This window comes from Scyliorhinus torazame, chromosome 2, assembly GCF_047496885.1.
Source record: "Scyliorhinus torazame isolate Kashiwa2021f chromosome 2, sScyTor2.1, whole genome shotgun sequence".
Classification (NCBI taxonomy): Eukaryota; Metazoa; Chordata; class Chondrichthyes; order Carcharhiniformes; family Scyliorhinidae; genus Scyliorhinus; species Scyliorhinus torazame.
Window position 1 is genome coordinate 168,644,255 of NC_092708.1, and position 20,126 is coordinate 168,664,380.

General features: G+C 43.2%; 1 protein-coding gene and 1 non-coding gene across 5 annotated transcripts in view; both read right to left on the reverse strand.

The window, feature by feature from the left end:
- Positions 1–20,126, reverse strand: part of dgkg (diacylglycerol kinase, gamma) — a 985,082-nt gene that overhangs the window by 544,690 nt on the left and 420,266 nt on the right. For all 4 annotated transcript variants that reach the window (XM_072479609.1, XM_072479595.1, XM_072479601.1 and 1 more), the window contains 3 exons: positions 12,632–12,681; positions 9,613–9,687; positions 4,590–4,709 (listed from right to left, as the gene is read on the reverse strand). In XM_072479609.1, the coding sequence (XP_072335710.1) occupies positions 4,590–4,709; positions 9,613–9,687; positions 12,632–12,681 (245 nt within the window). The remainder of the gene's footprint in view (positions 1–4,589; positions 4,710–9,612; positions 9,688–12,631; positions 12,682–20,126) is intronic.
- Positions 6,766–6,838, reverse strand: trnak-cuu (transfer RNA lysine (anticodon CUU)). Its single transcript has one exon. It is a non-coding gene; the product is annotated as a tRNA-Lys (tRNA).

Below are 20,126 nucleotides of genomic sequence, written 5' to 3' on the forward strand. Positions count from 1 at the left end.
CATGCTAATTTGCCCTTTAGTGTCCAAAGGTTAGGTGGGGTTACAGGGATAGGACTGGGTGTGGGCATAGGTAGGGTTCTCTTTCAGAGGGTTGGTGCAGACTCAATGGGCTGAATGGCCTCCTTCTGCACTGCAGGGATTCTATGATTTGTTAGAGATATTCAAAATTATGAGGGGTCTGGACAGAGTAGGTAGGGAGAAACCGTTCACAACCTTGAACGGATCGTGAACGAGAGAGCACAAATTTAAAGCTGTTGGCAAAAGAAGCAAAAGCAACATGAATAAAAACATTTTCATGCAGTGAGTCAGAAATTCTCTGCCTGAGAGTGTGGTGGAGGCAGGCTTAACTGAAGCATTGAGAAAGGAATTAGACTGTTACCTGAAAAAGAAGAATGTGCAGGGTTTTGGGGTGGGAGGAGTGGCACTGGATGAATTGCTTATTCGGAAATGTGTCACAGACAATTCTGTAAAGTTTTCCTCCTCACTAACATTTGGAGACTTGGGCCAAAATTAGGAGAACTGTCCCACAGGACTAGTCAAGCAACAGCCTGACGGAGTCATGATCAATTCATTGTAGCTTATAACCAGTGTCCCTGACTCCACGTGCAGGATAGAGCAACTGTAAAGTTCCAGGGGAGCAACCATTCGTAAGTTATGACTGTAAGAAAAAGCTCAAGTTATTTTACCTACTACAAGACAACTCCTATTCCCGGATGGGTCTACCGCGCCCTGTCCACACTTGGGCCAGGGTATTTATGTCCCACGAGGCCCTTAGCTTCAGAGTGTAGCTCCACCTCCTCTTCTAGGGTTATCATGAGGTTATCCGTGGGCTTGCGGTAAAGCTAAGTGCTGAGGCCACTGAAACGACTACACGATGACATCAATATGTTCCATCCCACCATCAGACTCACCATGGACTACTCTCCAAAGTCGGTTGCATTCTTGGACACACTCATCTCCATGAAGGACGGTCACCTCAGCACTTCGCTTTACCGCAAGCCCACGGATAACCTCACGATGCTCCACCTCTCCAGCTTCCACCCTAAACACATTAAAGATGCCATCCCCTATGGACAAGCCCTCCGTATACACAGGATCTGCTCAGACAAGGAGGAGCGTAACAGACATCTCCAGACGCTGAAAGATGCCCTTGTAAGAATGGGATATGGCGTTCGACTCATCGATCGATAGTTCCAATGCGCCACAGCAAAAAACAGCACCGACCTCCTCAGAAGACAAACACGGGACACAACCGACAGAGTGCCCTTCATCGTCCAGTAGTTCCCCGGAGCGGAGAAACGACAACATCGTCATCTTCTTCGCAGCCTTCAACACGTCATCGATGAAGATGAGCATCTTGCCAAGGTCATCTCCACACCCCCACTACTTGCCTTCAAACAACCGCACAACCTCAAACAAATCATTGTTTGCAACAAACTACCCAGCCTTCAGAACAGCGACCACGACACCACACAACCCTGCCATGGCAATCTCTGCAAGACGTGCCAGATCATCGACATGGGTACCACCATTACACGTGAGAACACCACCCACCAGGTACGCGGTGCATACTTGTGCGACTCGGCCAGCGTTGTCTACCACATACGCTGCAGGAAAGGATGTCCTGAAGCGTGGTACATTGGCGAGACCATGCAGACGCTGCGACAACAGATGAACGGGCATCGCGCGACAATCGCCAGGCAGGAATGTTCACTTCCAGTCGGGAAATACCTCAGCAGTCAAGGGCATTCAGCCTCTGATCTCCGGGTAAACGTTTTCCAAGGCAGCCTTCAGGACGCGCGACAGAAAAATCGCCGAGCAGAAACTTATAGCCAAGTTCCGCCCACATGAGTACAGCCTCAACCGGGACCTTGGATTCATGTCGCATTACATTCATCCCCCATCATCCGGCCTGGGCTTGCAAAATCCTACCAACTGTCCTGGCTTGAGACAATTCACTCCACTTTAATCTGGGGTTACCCCTCTCTCTGGATCTGTAAAGACTTAATTACCTGCAAATGCTTGCATTCACAACATTGTCTTGCATCTTTGAGTTTTTCTATATATATATATATATATATATATGTTTCTGGAACATACCTCTTCATTCACTTGAGGAAGGAACAGTGCTCCAAAAGCTAGTGATTTGAAACAAACCGGTTGTACTTTAACCTGGTATTGTCAGACTTCTTTCTCTTCTAGGGAGATAATACTCAGGTGAGGCCACAGGGATTCTGATGCTGCGGACCCTATGGCCTCCGGTCGGGTTATAACACCAATCAAAGATGTTGGTACTGTGGTTTTCAGTGGGGCGTGAGGGTCCTTGGGAGTCCCCAATGGTGACTCCACTCTGCATGAAGTCAAATACAGGTAAAGAAAACTTCCTCCTGATTACCATCTACCAAATCCCCTCATCTGATGAATTAATACTCCTCCATGGTGAATACCAACTGGAAGCAGCACCAAGGGTAGCAAGGGTAATACATGCACCTGGGTGGGGTATGTCAACAGTCATCACCAAGCGTGGCACAGTAGTGCTAAGCTGACAGGGTCCAATAAAACATGTCAGGAAGACTAAGCCTCAGGTAGGTGGTGCGAAAATTGAGGGAGGTGCCTGAGGATTAGAGTGGTAAATGTGACAACTTATTCAGGGAAGGTGGGGGGAGGGGGGGTTCCTGGTAACTACAAGCCGGACAGTTTATCAGAAGTGGATAAGATTTTAGAAATACAAAAAAGTTAATAAATCAACTGCCACTTAGAGAGGTTGGAGTTAATTAAGGAGAGTCAGCATGGGTTTGTAAAAGGCAGATTAGGTTTGACTAATCTAATAGAATTGTTTGATGAAGTAACAGAAAAGGCTGATGTAAGAGTGCAAAGGATGTAGTCCAGATGCATTTAAAAAAAGCATTTGACAGAGTAGCATATAAAAGTAGCATATGGGCGGCACGGTAGTACAGTGGTAAGCACAGTTGCTTCACAGCTCCAGGGTCCCAGGTTCGATTCCCGGTTTGGGTGACTGTCTGTGTGGAGTCTGCACGTTCTCCCCGTGTCTGCATGGGTTTCCTCCAGGAGCTCCGGTTTCCTCCCACAGTCCAAAGATGTGCAGGTCAGGTGGATTGCCCATGCTAAATTGCCCTTAGTGTCCAAAAGGTTTGCGTGGGTTACGAGGGTAGGGTGGAGGTGTGGGCTAGGGTAGGCTGCTCTTTCCAAGGGCCGGTGCAGACCCGATGGGCTGAATGGCCTCCTTCTGCAGAGTAGATTCTATGAAAAGGCTAGTTAACAAAATTGTGGGTCCAATGGAATAGGAGGATCAATCAGCTTGGATAAAAATTGGCTTGAAAACAGAAAATGCCCTGCAATGTTAAATGGCTGTTTTTCAGACTGGAGGATGCAAGGGTTACTGCGCAGACCATAGATTTCTTTCCATATACAAAACATAAATTACTTGGATATTGGAATACAGAGATAATTTACTGCTGATACAAAACTATGGGAGACAGGGAAGATGATATCAATAAACTGCAGCAGGACATAGATAGGCAAGTAGAGTGGGCAGACAAGTGGCAAATGGAAGTTAATACAGAGAAGTGTGAGGTAATGCATTTTGGCAGAGATACACGTGTCCAATGTAATAAGGATCACTCTGGGCAAGTGTGCAGCCAATTCCAGCCCTACATGCCCCGGAGTCACCACACAAGTGAATAAACCAATAATTCTTAATAAAATTCCCAAAATATTTGGTCCTTGGCTGTCCAATAATTACAGTCACCAGGTGTGTTGGTTGAAATACAATTACTGTTCATTTGGAACAAGATTAATCGTGAAATACGCAGATCAGTTTGTTAAATATACCTAACCCTACTGTAAATTGCCTCCCCCACCAACTACACACACATACAAGACAGAAAAAACACAGGAGAGAGAGAGAGAGAGCTTAACTGGATCTTTTGGAGAGAAATAATCAGAGCCCTCCATCCCAGCTGCAGAATCCAAAGTAAAACTAAAATGGAACCTCAAGGCTCTGAGAAACAGAGGGATAATATCTAAATCACGACCTGTTAGCAGGCAGAGCCACAGCCTTCTAGGCCAATTCCATTGACCACTAGCCAAATCAGTCAAACTGAGTCATCAGTGCTGTCAGCCGATCTGCAATCATCAGGGTGAACTGGCACAGCACTTTCTAGGTACTTCTGTTTGAATTAAATGTAAAGGCCATGGCTTCCTTCTGCTGAAATTAAAATGGCAGGCTGCCTTAAGGACACATGTCCACCAATCATCCATGGATCAAAAATATAACAATAAAAATAAAAGAAAGGGAAAACAAAGCTATAGACAGGGAACTGGAAGGACCCCATACCATAATTATGTAAATAGCCAAGAAACATAGTTGGCCTTTAGCATTTTTATTACTGCTAGAATAAAATTATTTATACTAAACCATAAGCTTCAGTAGTCAGATGAAGTAATTTCCCATTACCAAAGTTATGAAGAAATCAATGATAGTTGTAAAAAGCGTTTCTGTGTTTAAAATTCTACTTCTATCTAACACATGTTTTTAAACGGATGAATGCTCACAGCCCTATACTTACTGTCTCCATGCCAAGGAGAACTAGTAACGGAATGGTAGTTATTCCTCCTCTTATCCACTCTTCCAGCGTAACTGTGCCATCGTGATCATAGTCTATTTCTTCCATCATCTCCATAAGAATCTGCAGTGTAACATATGAACACATAATCTCCCAATGTGAAGGTATTTTCCTTAAACAAGTATTTTGCATGGTTTTAAAACAAATACCAAGTTAGCATTTATGCACTTACTGTTCTTTTTAAAGCTTATAAGATAGGAAAATGCAATTCTTTCTATTACCATTACAAAATATTTCTCAAAGTTGAGTAATGGGATGCTGGGAACGGATCGTGGAGCTTTGTAGGTGACCAAAGGCACAAATCCAGTGAATACTTTCGGGGAAGGGGAGAGAAGTAACAGGGGGAGGAGTTCTACAGTGCAAGGAGAGATAGCTGAAGACACTGCGATCAAAGGTTGAAAGGAATGAGAGAGGTTGCACAGGAAGTTGGAGGTGTAAAAATAGAGGGAATGAGTTGGCAAATAGAAGTGCAGGACCTGAAAATGCAAGGAGGGGCAAGGGCTGTGGAGAGATTTATACATGAGAATGATTATTGGATGTCAGGGAAACAATGATGGTCAATGGAAACAGAAATGATAGTGAACTAAACATAGGCTGCTATATGATTGAGCTGTGGAATTTAAGGTGAGTTAAAGTTTTGTAGGATGGAGTCTGCGAGACTATTAGAGGAGTGGAAGCCAGAAATGGAGGTATTGATCAAGGCACCTGAAGGCAAAATTATAGGGGCTAAAATAAATGGATCAGACATGTAGTTTGAAGTTTTCGGTAGGATGCTGAGGGGCACACTCTCACGTTCAATCTGAATGAGCTGCAACAAAGATATGGAGCTGCAACAAGGATATGGCATCTTTAGCGGAGCTAAAAGAGAATGTTTTAGCCTAGGAAATTTTAGAATCAGAAAATTCTATCATGGTTACAACACAGAATAAAGCCATTTGGCTCATTAAGTCCAGCATGGCTCTCTACAAGGTCAAATTTAGCTAGCCCCACTCTCCATTTTACATGCAAATTTTTTTAGCTTCAGCTTTAAGTGTTTATCTAAATTCTTTCTGAAAGTCATGATGGAATCTGCCTCCACAACACACTCAGGCAGTGCCTTCCTGCTCTAACCACTCCCTTCATAAAATAATGTTCTGTCGCATAGCCTTTGGTTTTTTTTAATCAATCACGATAAATGGCTTCCGATTCTTAATACCTCCACCAGAGAGAACAGTTTTTCTGTCTACACACTCGTGATTTTTAATTTCCCTTTAAAACCTCTTCTCAACTTGCACTTTAAGGCTTTGTTACATTGAGTATATTAACAGCAAGCCTTTATTAACAATTCACAACTATGTACCATATTCAAGGTAAAGGATACAGGTATGGGGCTAACTCTGCCCTCAGTCTTTGCATGTCTTTCTCCATCTCTAGACTGACCCTAGGTCTCGGTCATATGCCTTCTTACATCTATATGTGGGCGGTACTGTACTCAGTCCCACCAGACACTAATATCACAAAACAACCTCAGTTTCTCCAATCTATCCTCCCTCATCCCTGGAATCATTCACACAAACAACCAATGTTTTATGAAAGTTCAGCATAATTCCATTGGCTTTGTACGCAATGCCCAAATTATAAAGTCCATGAATAAAATCCCTTTAAAACCACTTCATCAATGTTTTATATTATATATGCCAAGTCTCTCTGTTCTACCTGCACCACCTTCAGAATTATATCCTTTTGTTTAACTGTCTCTCCTCACTATCCCTACCAAAATCCATAATTTCACATTTCTCTGAATTAGATTTGAACTAGAATTAGAATTCCTACAGTGCAGGAGGCCATTCGGCCCATCATGTCTGCACCAGCCCTCTGAAGGAGCACCCTACCCCAACCCACTCCCCCACAACCCCATCTAATTTACACATCTTTGGTCACTAAGCGGCAATTTATCATGGCCAATCCACCTAACCCGCACTTCTTTGGAATGTGGGACAAAACAGGAGCACTCGGAGGGAACCCACAGACATGGAGGAAAAGTGCAAACACCACACAGACAGTGACCCGAGGCCAGAATTGAACCCAGGTCCCGGATGCTGTGAGGCAGCAGTACCACGGTGCCGGCTGAAAACAATGGCGCCCAACATGGGGCTCAAACCCATGACCTTGAGATTAAGAGTCTCACGCTCTACCGACTGAGCTAGCCGGGAGCTAGCTTTCCTGGACCATATGTCTGTCCATTCCACCAGCCTGTCTATGTCCTCCAATCCATCACCACCCTCCTCACAGTGTGCAAACTTACAAGTTTTGTGTTATCTGCAAATTTTGAAATACTGCGTGCTGAAGTAATTAACATAATATTTTTTTAAAAGCAGTGGTCGTGGTACTGACCTCTTCCTCCACTCCAGAAAACAACTGTTTACCACGACACTGTTTCCTGTCACTCATGCAACTTTGTAGTCATTGTTCTTTTTATTCCATGGCACATCTTTGCTGACAAGCCTATTGTGGTACTTTATCAAATACCTTTTGGAAGTCCATGTATACCACATCACCCTCATCAACCCTCTTTGCCACCTCATCAAAAAACTCAAACAAATTAGTGAAATTTGTAGAAATGTTTTGGATGAATCTTGATATTTAACAAGCTAACTCACAGCACAGTACAGTGGTGGTTATTTGGTTGAGGGTGGTAACAGAAAGGTAAATCCCGGGTGTCTTCAGCATACCTGTGGCAGCTAACACTTAGCTAAAGTTATTGAAAGGCAGAATGAATATGGGGAACAAAAGTGTCCAACGATAGAACCTTGTTTACTGTTGAAATGGGAGGGTAAAATATTGCACAAGAAATATCCTGGTTATTAAAGTATAGGTATCAATGGAAACAAGCGCTATCATTAAGGAGAGAGTATGGATTGGTTGACTCAATAGAATATCATAACAAAAGTCAAGAAAGATATAGAAGGGCAGCACGGTGACACAGTGGTCAACACTGCTGCCTCACAGCCCCAGGGATCCAGGTTCAATTCCGGCCTTGGGCGACTGTCTGTGTGGAATTTGCACATTCTCCCAGTGTCTGCATGGGTTTCCTCCCACAGTCTAAGGATTCGCAGATTAGGTGAGATTACGGGGATAGAGCGGGGAGTGGGCTGAGTAGGGTGCTCATTCAGGGGGTCGGTGCAGACTCAGTGAGCTGAATGGCCTCCTTCTGCACTGTAGGGATTCTCAAAATAAATGAACAACATGCAATCGTAGCAGTTACATGCAATATAATTGATGATTATGACCAGGGTATTCTTAGTATTGTCTCATCTGCAAATTTTTAAATTGTGCCGTGCATATCCAAGTCTAAATCGTCAATATAAATAGTCGCTCGGCTGTACAGACTTGAGAAATACGGAATATAGGCAAAAAGAATATGTTCAGGCATTTGCCCTTTTTGAAGTAAGCAAAAGCATGAGAGATAACACGGTAGCAGTGGTTAACACTGTTGCTTCACAGTGCCAGGGTCCCAGGTTCGATTCCCAGCTTGGGTCACTGACTGTGCGGAGTATGCATGTTCTCCCTGTGTCTGCATAGGTTATCTCTGGGTCCTCTGGTTTCCTCCCACAAGTCCCGAAAGACGTGCTTGTTAGGTGAATTGGACATTCGGAATTCTCCCTCAGTGTACCCGAACAGGCGCCGTAGTGTGACGACTAGGGGATTTTCACAGTAACGTCATTGCAGTGTTAATGTAAGCTTACTTGTGACACTAATAAAGATTATTATTATTAGGTGCTCCAGTGCTTTAAACATGAATGTAAAAGGAACAATGAGGTAGAAGTAGGAGTGGAACGAGGCAATAGACAGTTAGCTTTTTGAGGGGAGAATTATGAATGAAGTTTTGAGGACGTGGAACAGTGTATGAGGGAATAATGTACTGAGCCAAGGAAAGGTACATCTTTTGGTTTTTGATAGGAAGGAGGAAATTGTGCGGATTATTATGGAGTACATTTCCTGTGAAGAAATGGCAGCCATGAAAGCGGAGGGGGGGATGGAGATTGGAGGACGGTGAAATTGAAGAAAGGGGGCAGGGGAAATTTAAGAGGAGATCGAAATCTAGGAGAATGAGGGCATAGTTTCTTGCAAAGTCTAAGCGAGAAAAACAAAAAGATCTTTGTGAAGAGATTTCCCCTGTAAATATACTTCCGATCAGCATGCATTTTACACATGGTACTGATGCACTATCAATTACGACGAGACGAGAGTAGAATGTAATCGAGGCTTTATTACACAGAGATGTATGGCCTCCTACAGCAGCTTACAAAACGGCTGCTGTTCGGAGTGCGCACACATTTATTCTCCGTCTCCTGGGCGGAGCCAGCAAGCAGGGATCTACCCCCGTACCTGTAGTACAGGGGCCTTACCGTAATACCCATATATAAAATATAATACAACAGTGGTGACTACCACAGTTACTCTAATGTTTGCATTGCATAATTTAGGCCACACAATCTATTGAAATCATTTTTTCTTTCTCCCAATTGTTTTCCCTGACTTTAGAAAGGTTTCTTAATGTGGATGTAGAGGGATGTCTGGTGAATTTATAAATGCAATGTGGCTCAAAAACAAAGAAAGACTAGAAAAAAACTAAACACCCAGAAATTGTTCTGTAAAGTAGTATACTTTAAAATAAACAAGAGACATATGGCAGCATATTGCACATGAAATACTAAATTAATTCAGTTCTAATGACTTGTGGGCATGGTAATGGTGGCTCAGTCGTGGCATAAATCCAAAAAGAATAATAGATATGTTTATCTATAGCAACTTCTCAGAAATATATTATGAAGATTGCAGAGGGCACAGAGGGTTCATTTAGTAGGATATAATGTGATTTTTAAATGTTTGACAGTGGTGTATATTCATAGCATCGTACTATCATGAGCTGCAGTCAATATTTCAATTGTTTAATAAACCAATTCTGCTTCAAAGCAACACTTACTGGCTTGAGTTCAGTAGCATCCCATTCCAGATATTCTGCTACATGGACCATTTGGTTAATGATACGGTCTAATTCCTGAAATTAAAGGAAAAATAGAAGTTAACCAACTGACAATTGGGGCGGGATTCTCTCAGCCCGGGGTCAGGATCGGCAGCTGGAGCGCCGTGAACCGCTCCAGCGCCGTGCTCTATAGGGGCCAGAATTACTCTTAGCAGCGGCCTGTTCACGCTGTCTTAAATGCGACGGTGTTTACGATGGCGTGAGAATCCCGCACAGATCTTCTGTTTGCAAAGACACTATGGGTTGGATTTTAACTGTCCTCTGGAAACAGGCTGGGAGACGGTGGCCTTGTAAGTTGACAGTGGAAGGGAAAAAATAGTGAGAACAATCGCATTGTGCCTGACAGTGAACCAAATGACCACTTCCAAACCTCCCTGGAATTTTACTGTCATGTGGGTAGACTACCTGGTAAACAATGGTGGCCTCCTGGCAAGTTCACAATGTGGGGTTGGTGGGAACACGATGGATGCGGCAAGGGGCCTTCCTTTCTTGCCGCTCTATGGTCGATGGAGTGAACCTCCAGCAGCAATGGCTGCCTTGTGTGCTGCATGCCACCACTTGGAGGACTTACCCCTCCAATCGCCAGGGTCTGCTTGCTGGACCCAGCACAGTTAAAAAAAAAGTTACTGACTTTTGAAGGCATGTCAACATGTATCCCCTCCTTCTCCCTGCAGCCTCCTCAGCACCAGTCACCTCTGCTGGCACTGTGGAGACTGCTGGCCCAGATGACTGGCAACTCAGATGAGCCGCCATCCATATGCTCGGCGGTAATATGCTGCTTAGGATCCTGCCGTTCACCCACGCAGCATCAGGACCTAATTTTTGTCCTGGCAGTAGGTCGTTCTAAAATGACTCCTGATATATTTTAGAACATGAATCATCACAGATAATCTTTATAAGATCAATTCAAATGACTATATAAATAACATAAAGCGAGCCTTCATATCAAACCAGTTTACATTTCCACATTCTGCCCCCCCAAAACAAATGAAAGACCAAGATGAAGCACAAATTAAAATTGCACTTCGTAAAGATATCTAATTACACTTGGAATCCTCATTCCTGTAGTTTGTCCAGTACGAGTATGTCTTTTGGAGGAATTTTAGGAAAGCCAATTCAATATTCTAACTGTTATTAGATCACTGGTTGTGAAAACATCAGCTTACTTTAGGTGAACTTGCATTCCTTTATTCTCAGCTTAAATGAGCTATTTGTGAACATTGAAAGTGCAAAAGCAATTAATAACGATTAATACTCCAAAGTCCAAATGTTACTGAGTCGGGAGGGTTCCGTAGCTGTGTCTAAGGGGGTGAGTATGTATGTATGTGTGTGTGGTGGTGGTGGGTGGAGGGGGGTTGGGGGCGGGTAAGATGGCCAGCGTGTTAGCTTTTGTTTTTATTATAATGAAGTCCCTGAGAACTGAAGTGGCCCTTTTAACCAAGCTGCTTCAGCAATGGGCAGCCCCTCTGGCCGTTTCCACCTCGTTTCCAGGGGCCTGGGGGACACAAATTCAATTAGCAAACACCACCCTCAAAAAGTGTTGGAACGAAAATCTGACTCTTTGGGGTACTTTCGCCCCAGTTGGGGCTGCAGAGTTGGGAAATTTCTTACTTGATTTGGGAGCAAAGGTTTGGGCCCAAGTCTCCCAGCTGTACATCAAGATATGCTGCCAGCTTAGAAATGCAACATTAAAAATATTGAGGCGAACAAGTCTTTCTTTCAACTTTCTCAATCTTTGCCAAGTTGAAAAAAGCCAAGCAAACCAGGAAAAATACAGGTTCAATCTCTGGTTTTGTTTTGTTATGCTCTTGACGTAGCATAAGCTGCTTCCTTGATGTGCACAAAGGAAGGTTCAGATTTGGAGATAGCTTTAACACATTTATTAAACTGTTTACGATTCTCCTACTTGGATTCGACTCTCCTGTTAATCCTGCTATAGCTACTCAGACTAACTAACCAGTCTGCTATAATCCACGTGGTGAGTGTGATGTGTTTCAATCAACCCTGTCTGTACTCACTGAGTGTCTCCACTGGAAAGAGGAAGATCATGTGTGCTGTGCCCTTATATATGGGTTGGTGTAATGCCCCCCTGTGGTAGTGTCACCTCTGTGTGTGTCGTGACTGCCCATTGGTCGTGTCCTTTCTTACTGGCCTATTGGTTGAATGTCTGTGTGTCATGATGTCTCTGGTGCTCCCTCTAGTGTTTCTCTAGTCTAAGCGTATTTCCATTTACCCCTTGTGTATTTACAGTGATGCATATCACCACAGGTTTGTGCTGAATTAACTGCTTGTACACACTCCTGGCGGTTTGGTCACTTGATTTCTGTCTCCACCCAGCTTGCCTCCTGCTATTGGCTGCCAAGCATGCTCCTCCTTGTGATGTACTGCCTTCCTGTGCCAATTGGAAATTGAACTGATTATACATTATCCGATTGGTGATGTTCCCGTCAGTTAAACAGCACTGAATATGTTTGATATTCTTATAATTAATAAAATGTGTTGAAAGTTTTATTTGAAAAAATGTTTCTTTATACACCTATGGAATTTTCTCCTGGGTTGCTCAGAGTCTTGAAAATCAGTCATTCATGTTTGGAGACTCCCAGACAATTCTGGAAGACTGGGAATCTTTCTCAGCACCCCGAGCTAGGAAAGGTTGGTGGTGGTGAGGATGTAAAAGGAAACAGCTCGGGTTGCTGTTACTAATTGCTGTTTAACGACTCATGCTGTAAAACATCTGTAACTTGGGGCGAACAGCAGGATTGGACATAGCTTAAACCAAAACTGAAGTTTACAATATTTAATTATTGCAGGAAAAACTGTATAGTAGTTATGAAATTGTTAAATACTATTGATATTTATGAAAAATATGGACTTTGAAAAAAGGAGAGGAATTATTTCTGTTGGGGAGACAAGTCTCAAGGATTACAGCTGCAAACTATTAAGTGAAAAAAAAACTTACTGAGCTGTCCAGAACACCATTTCCATCTGTGTCATAGAGTCGAAACATAACTGTCAAAAATAAATATCAGGAAGTGAGCAATGATATACGCTAGCACTGAAACTCAAATATTAATTATTTTCATGAGCTGAATTTATTATCTTTATTCTCTTGAAAAGAGCAGAAGCTTATTATTAACAGTGACTTAACATTTTAAAGAGATCAGTGCCAATTCTCAAAATCATGTGAATGGGCAAACAATGAGACTATAAGATATCGGAGCAGAATTAGGCCACTTGGCTCATCGAGTCTGGTCCACCATTCACTCATGGCTGATATGTTTCTCATCCCCATTCTCCTGTCTTCTCTCCATAACCCCTGACCCCCTTATTAATCTATCTATCTCTATCTTAAAGATACTCAGTGAAATGGCCACCACAGCCTTCTGCGGCAAAGAGTTCCACAGATTCACCACCCTTTGGCTGAAGAAATTCCTCCTCATCTCTGTTTTTAAGGATCGTCCCTTCAGTCTGAGGCTGTGCTCTTGGGACCTCATCTCTCCTACTAGTGGAAACATCCTCTCCATGTTCACTCTGTCTAGGCCTCTCAGTATCCTGTAAGTTTCAATAAGTTTTCCCCTCCTAAACTCCAACGAGTACAGACCCTCTTTTGGCGAACTCTTCATTCCAGGGACCATCCTTGTGAATCTCCTCTGAACCCTTTCCAAGGCCAGCACATCCGTCTTTAGATATGGGGCCCAAAACTGCTCACAGGGTTCTAAATGAGATCTGACCAGAGCCTCAGCAGTACATCCCTGCTCTTGTATTGTACCCCTCTCGACATGAATGCTAACATTACATTTGTCTTCCTAACTACCAAATGAAACTGAATGTTAACCTTAAGAGAATCCTGAACTAGCACTCCCAAGTCCTTTCATGCTTATGATTTCTGAAGCCTTTCCCTATTAAGAAAATAGTCTATGCCTTTATACTTTGTACCAAAGTGCATAACCTCATTTTTCCACATTGCATTCCATCTGCCACTTATTTGCCCACTCTCCTAACCTGTTCCAACATCTTCTGCAGCTCCCTGCTTCCTCACACTACTTTTCCCAGCCCCCCTGCTTCCTCACACTACCTGTCCCTCTACATATCTTTGTATCATCTGCTTTGTATTATCTGCCATCTTCGTAACAATGTCCTCAGTTCCTTCGTCAAAATAATTTATGAGAAGAGGTTGGAGGGAGGAGAAGGTTCTTTGGTGTGAATTTTCTGCCTCTCAGATTTACCTCAAATGTTTGGATTCTCTAAACGGCAAATGCACCAACACAATCTAAAGTAATGCAAGATTTATCACCGCTGTTATTTGGGTAGGATAGTATGATCCCTCAGAGAACGATCCAAACTGTTAGAGAGACTATTCCAGGATTCTTGAAAAAAAAAACCTACAAGGCCAATAGGATCTCATCCACTGCCCACCCTCCATGTATCATTACTGTCAGATTATACCCTCTGGAATTATCATCTGGTCAACAATCATTCACTGTAAATGTGTACAATAATGCATGGTTGCAATTATAGTCACATTGTATGTAAAGTTGATGCTGACATTTGACAATTCTCTATAAAGGTACAGCAGTAAACATTTTTCCTTAATGCTTATGTAGAAGGATTGCAGGAATGTACTTCAACAAGGCACACTTAAGTCCCTCCTGTTTTTAAAAAAATATTTTTTATTCTCCTCCTTTTTCACATTTTCTCCCAAATTTATACCCAACAATAAACAATAATCAGTAACGAATGTAATGTCAATCCCCATATCAATAACAACGATTCCATCCTCCCACCAAACTCCAGATATTGGCCCACATGTTAACATAAATAAATAACAAAAAGGAATCAGGAATCACCCATAGTCACCATTAACATGTACAGTCCCCCTTCCCCCAACGCTCCCAGCCCCCAACCCCCCAATGTTCGATGTGATCCAATTCTTGAAAGTGCATAATGAATAATGCCCATGAATTGTAGAAACCCTCCATCCTTCCCCTCAGTTCAAATTTGACCTTTTCAAGCGTTAAGAATTCCAGCAGCTCCCCCCCCCCCCCCCCCCCCCCCACACACCTGGTGGAGAGGTTGATCTCCACCTATCAGGTACCGCCTTCGGGCGATCAACGAGGCGAAGGCTACAACATCTGCCTCCGCGCCTGTTTCCAACCTCAGCTGGTCTGACACCCCGAATATGGCCTCCCGAGGGCCCGGGTCCAGTTTCATGTGTACCACTTTAGATCCAGTTTCATGTGCACCACTTTAGAGTTTACCCTAAACACCTCCTTACAGTAATCCTCCAGCTTTGGACAGGATCAAAATATATGAATGTGGTTTGCCCCCCCCCCCCCCCCCCCGCGGTTTGCGGGCCCACCCCTCTGCAACGTTCACACACATCTTCTACCCCCTCAAAGAGCCGGCTCATCCTTGCCCTTGTAAGGTACGCTCTATACACCACCTTCAGCTGTATCAGCCCCAACCTCGCACACTAGGTGGAGGCGTTCACTCTCCAGAGCACCTCACACCAGAGCCCCTCCTTCATACCCTCTCCCAACTCTTCCTCCCACTTTGCCTTGATCCCTTCTAGCAGCGCCTTCTCCTCCTCCAAAATAGCCCGTGAACCGTCGATACTACCCCCTTCTCCAGTGCCCTGTCGTCAGCACCTCCTCCAGCAATGTGGAAGCCGGCTCTACTGGGAAGCTCTGCATCTCCTTTCTGGCAAAGTCTCGAACCTGCATGTATCTAAATATTTCCCCCTGCTCCAGCCCAGACTTCGCTCCCAGCTCCTTCAGTCCCGCAAATCGACCCCCAAGAAATACATCTTTTACTGTCCTAATTCCTTTCTCCTCCCATCGTGTCCTAATTCCTTTCTCCTCCTATCTAAGTCCCTTATGTTAATAAATTCATAGAGTTCATAAAATATCTTGTTTGTAAACATGCTTTCAAACTGGCTTCTGTGGAAAACTTGGGATTGTGTGGTGGAATGGGCAATAATTTTCATTGCAAGAATGACCTCAATAATTCTTTAACTGTATGGACTATATGAATGTTTGGTGTTAAGCACATAGTAGTCCTAACACTAGTGTATTTTTTCCTGTTATCATCTTATTAAAAGATGTTCACCACAGAACATACTGGAAAATATATTTGGATTTGCAGATGGTGACGTCCTGCGAAATCTAACAGTCAATGTGAATAAAGATATTGACTTAAAATTACCTTGACTACAATTGACTTACCTCTTTCATTCATTATTAAATCAAGAGAAGATTGCCTAGTTACAACAGAGTATGCTGCAGCACACAAATAAACTCAGAATAATTATCACTTATTACAAGGGGAATTTAACACAAAAGTAGGGAGGCTTGCTCAAGTTACACAAAGCACTCCTAAGACCACATTTTGAGTGCTGTGAACAGTATTGGTCGCCTTATTTAATGTAAATACATTGGAAGCAGTTCAGAGAAGGTTTACCAGACTAATGCCTGGAATGGGTCTTATGAGGAAAGATTGGACAGGCTATGTATTTATTAGACTTTAGGAGAGTAAGAGACGACTTGATTGAAACATGCAAGAACCTGAGAGGTATAGATAGAGTTGATATGGAGTGGATGTTTCCTCTTATGGGAGAATCCAAAACTAAGGTACACTGTTCAAAACTAAGGGGTTGTCCATTTAAAATGGAAAGGAGGCGAATTTGTTTCTCAGAGGGTTGAGAATCTTTGGAATTCTTCCTGAAAAGGTGGTGGAATCAGAGTCTTTGAATATTTTCAAGGCAGAACTGATAGATTCTTGGTAATGAAAAATGAAAATCGCTTATTGTCACAAGTAGGCTTTAAATGAAGTTACTGTGAAAAGCCCCTAGTCGCCACATTCCGGCGCCTGTTCAGGGAGGCTGTTACGGGAATTGAACCGTGCTGCTGGCCTGCCTTGGTCTGCTTTCAAAGCCAGCGATTTAGCCCTGTGCTAAACAGCCCCCTGGTAAGCATGGGGATGGCAGGTTATTGGGGGTAAGGGTAATGAAGATCTGAAGGTCAGATCAGCCATGATCATCTTAAATGGCAGAGTAGGCTTGATGGGTCGAATGGCCTCCTCCTGCTCCTTGTTCGGATGTAATAAGCAATGTTGGCCTGTGCAAGTGAAATGTATTTAAAAAAGGAACACCTCAAATAATTCAGGAAGTACGCCATGATGCAACAAAACTACACTCCATATGGCAGGCAAAAATAGTTAAAAATCAAAGTAATTATTTCAAAAGTGTTTAATTTGCAGATAGTATATAATTAAAACAGAGTACAGACATTACACCACTTGTTAAAGTGGACCTATAAATCAAATTACGTCAAACACATCCTGCATTTCTGTATTCTTGGGAAAAATACAGTGCAAATTGATTTCAATCCTTTTGAGGCCTGCAATATTTCATTATCAAGTAATGAAACTGACATTTTGTTTATCCACAGACCATTACAAATTTCTGAAAGGTGCTGTAGATGCACCTATTTCGATATCCCTACTTCTAACGCTCAGCAGTTGTAAAAGCAACATCGTTTTATGTCCATCAAGAATGTTCACACATTTTCAAAGTTGTTAATTATCTTCAGCACTGAAATTAGCTATTTCTGTGGCGAAGACGTCTAAATTTTCTTTGCTACTTCCATATCAGGTGCTGACTTGGCACCTTAATGCATGTAGTCTGACCGGAATTGAACCTGGACCCATGGTGCTGCAAGGCAGCAGTGCTAATGACTGTGCCAACCATAATGCCAGACCTTAATTTACATTGTTTGTGATGACATGGCTATTGGTGAGATTTTGGCAGATGCAAAACCCTACTATTTGACAAAATGCACTGATGGACACATGCATTGTGCCACCAAACTGCAATTTGGAGAGCAACCATTTCATTTAAACCTTTAAGTAACAAAGAGTCACAAATACAATTAAATGAATGAGAAAACTATTTATATTAAACATCTTGCATCCTTGTACATCCTGTCAGTAGGACCCTGGTTTCCTTTTGGCATGATATACACAATTTGGCCAGGTTTGTAATGAGTTTTACCAATGTATACTTGCCATGTTTTGATTGCGCAATTTTATACCACGTTCTCACAAATACCTCAGAAGTTTTCGGAATCTTTTCCAGCTACTATTTTTCCTCAATACCTGAAATTTCTACTCATTTGATTTTATAAAACAAATAAAATAAATCTTACTTATGGTACAATAATAACATATTACATTTATTCTTCAAACTCTCTTTTGCAAATAAAGATTTGACCTGAAGGCCTCCGTTTCTCCCAAGAAATAGAATGGGGCTTAATAATTGCGGTAGTTTTCCAACTCTTCACCTTAATTCCATGTTTCAAAATTTTGAAATTCTCCACATTAATCCAAGTGTAATGCTATATAATCACAAAATCTAATGTATACTCATTTATAAAATGATAAAATGGAAATCAACTGATTTGTACTACTTGGTTGGATATTACTTTTAATTTGAAACATCATCCATATTCACCTGTGCAACACACACTGTGCTGCAACTCTTATTCACCTCCAGACTTACTTTTTCAATACCCTTCTCAATGGCAGCCCAAGCTCCCCTAATCCTGTACAGATTCCATTGTATTCAGAACTCTGCTGCCTGTATCCAACCTGTAGGAGTAACTGCTCACCATCATCCTTACTGACCTTCAATAGCATCACCGTCAGAATTCTTACTGGGGGCGATTCTCCAGCCATGTTATGCTCTGCGCAAATTCCGCCATGTTGAGAGAATTCCAGGAGAGGCCGAAGCGGGATTTGCGACGGGCGTCAAACAGAAGCCAATGCTCTCTGCCTGCTCCAGCTGGCATAATCTGACATGCCCCGCAGTGCATGAACCATATCTTCATTTAAATATGCAGGATCTGTTTAAAGCAGAATTCTCCTGGCTCCTGCAATTCTCCCACCCACTGGTGTAATGGGAAGCTGGTGTGTATCACTACTGTCTCCACAAATGGTGATCAGACGTGATGACCACGCTGGTGGGCTTGGAGGCCATTGTAGCCCCCGGGTGGTCGGGAACATGGTAGGGCATCTCCCTCCCATTCAGGTTCCACGCCACTCCTTGGCAAAGCTGTCAACCTGACACCTTGGCATTGCCACCTGGAGGGCGGGGAGAGGGGGGGGGGGGGATGTCTTTGTTGGCAAGAAAGTAGGGGAGTGCTGGAGCGTTAAGTCTGAGATCGGAGCACCCTTAAAAAAGGTGCAAGATTTCCGAGGAGCCAGACTTGCATGCATCTTCAGGTCCCACACACCTTTTCAGGGCGCTAGTCATGGCGACCTCCAAAATAATTTCCCAGGTGGGTGGATTGAGCTCTGGGTCGCGCTGAACCAGCCGACTGGAAACACCCTTAGTTTCCCGCCGGAGACCATACTTGAAAGTTTTTCAGGAGAATTGCGCCCATTATCTACTAATTTTCACAGTCTAACCTCATTCACCTTCCACGTCTGCTCTACTTGCTCACTCTATCTTCCCTCAGTGGCAGTTGGCAGCCATTTTTCCATTCCACATTGGAACTTCCCAAACACTTGAAGCCACCTTCAAATTCTTCCATAAAATCACCTTTAAAATCCTCTTTAAAACCAACTTTATGGATTGGGCCTTAAATGGCCTCCCTTTATATTTACAATAATATTTACATACGACCCCTTCTTCTCTCTCCCCCCCCCCCCCCCCAAAGATTCAGATGATCTGGAGGTTATGCGACTCTTCGAGATCTCGTTCTACTTACGTTTGGAGGAGTGGTAGTCTCAACTGTTTTGGACTGACTGTTGGTCTGGTGTTGAAGTTGTAATACTCGGTATTTGCAAATAATTGGGTGTCACCATCTGGTTCACCTCTTGTGCTCCTTAATGTTGTATTTTTTTTGTCAACAATCTGTCTTCTGCAGTCAGATACCATGGACTCATCCCTCTCCTGCTCACCTCCGGAGGGAATGATCACTCCGATCATTCAGAGTGGACTCAGGGTTTTCTTTTTCGATGGGGTCCACATGATCTTCTTAGAAATTGAAGATTTACCTCTTTTATGCCTGTATGTTCCTTATCCTTGAGCTCAACCTGAGGTTTGGCTTCTAATGTTGCACTCTGTTTCTTCATGTGCCTCCCTGAGTTTTGTCTTGGTTGTAGGTCACCCCTCTGCTGCTCCAGGATTGATTTTATGCTACGCTTGTGAGCCTAAAGCTCCAGCTTCGTTACTCAGGTTTTTCCTGGTTCTGTGACAGCAACTGTTTGCCTCGGAAGTGGGTCTCAATTTTCTGCTGCTGCTCCTTCTCCTCCATATTTTTTGTTTTAAGTGTGTTGGTGCACATTTGGAGGTTCAGCTGGTCTGTCCGAAGAAGAGTATTTTCTGCCATCTGCAAAGAAGCTGGAATAACTGCCTCTGCAAAGAGAGGTCAATACCGAGTCCCAGGCAAGAT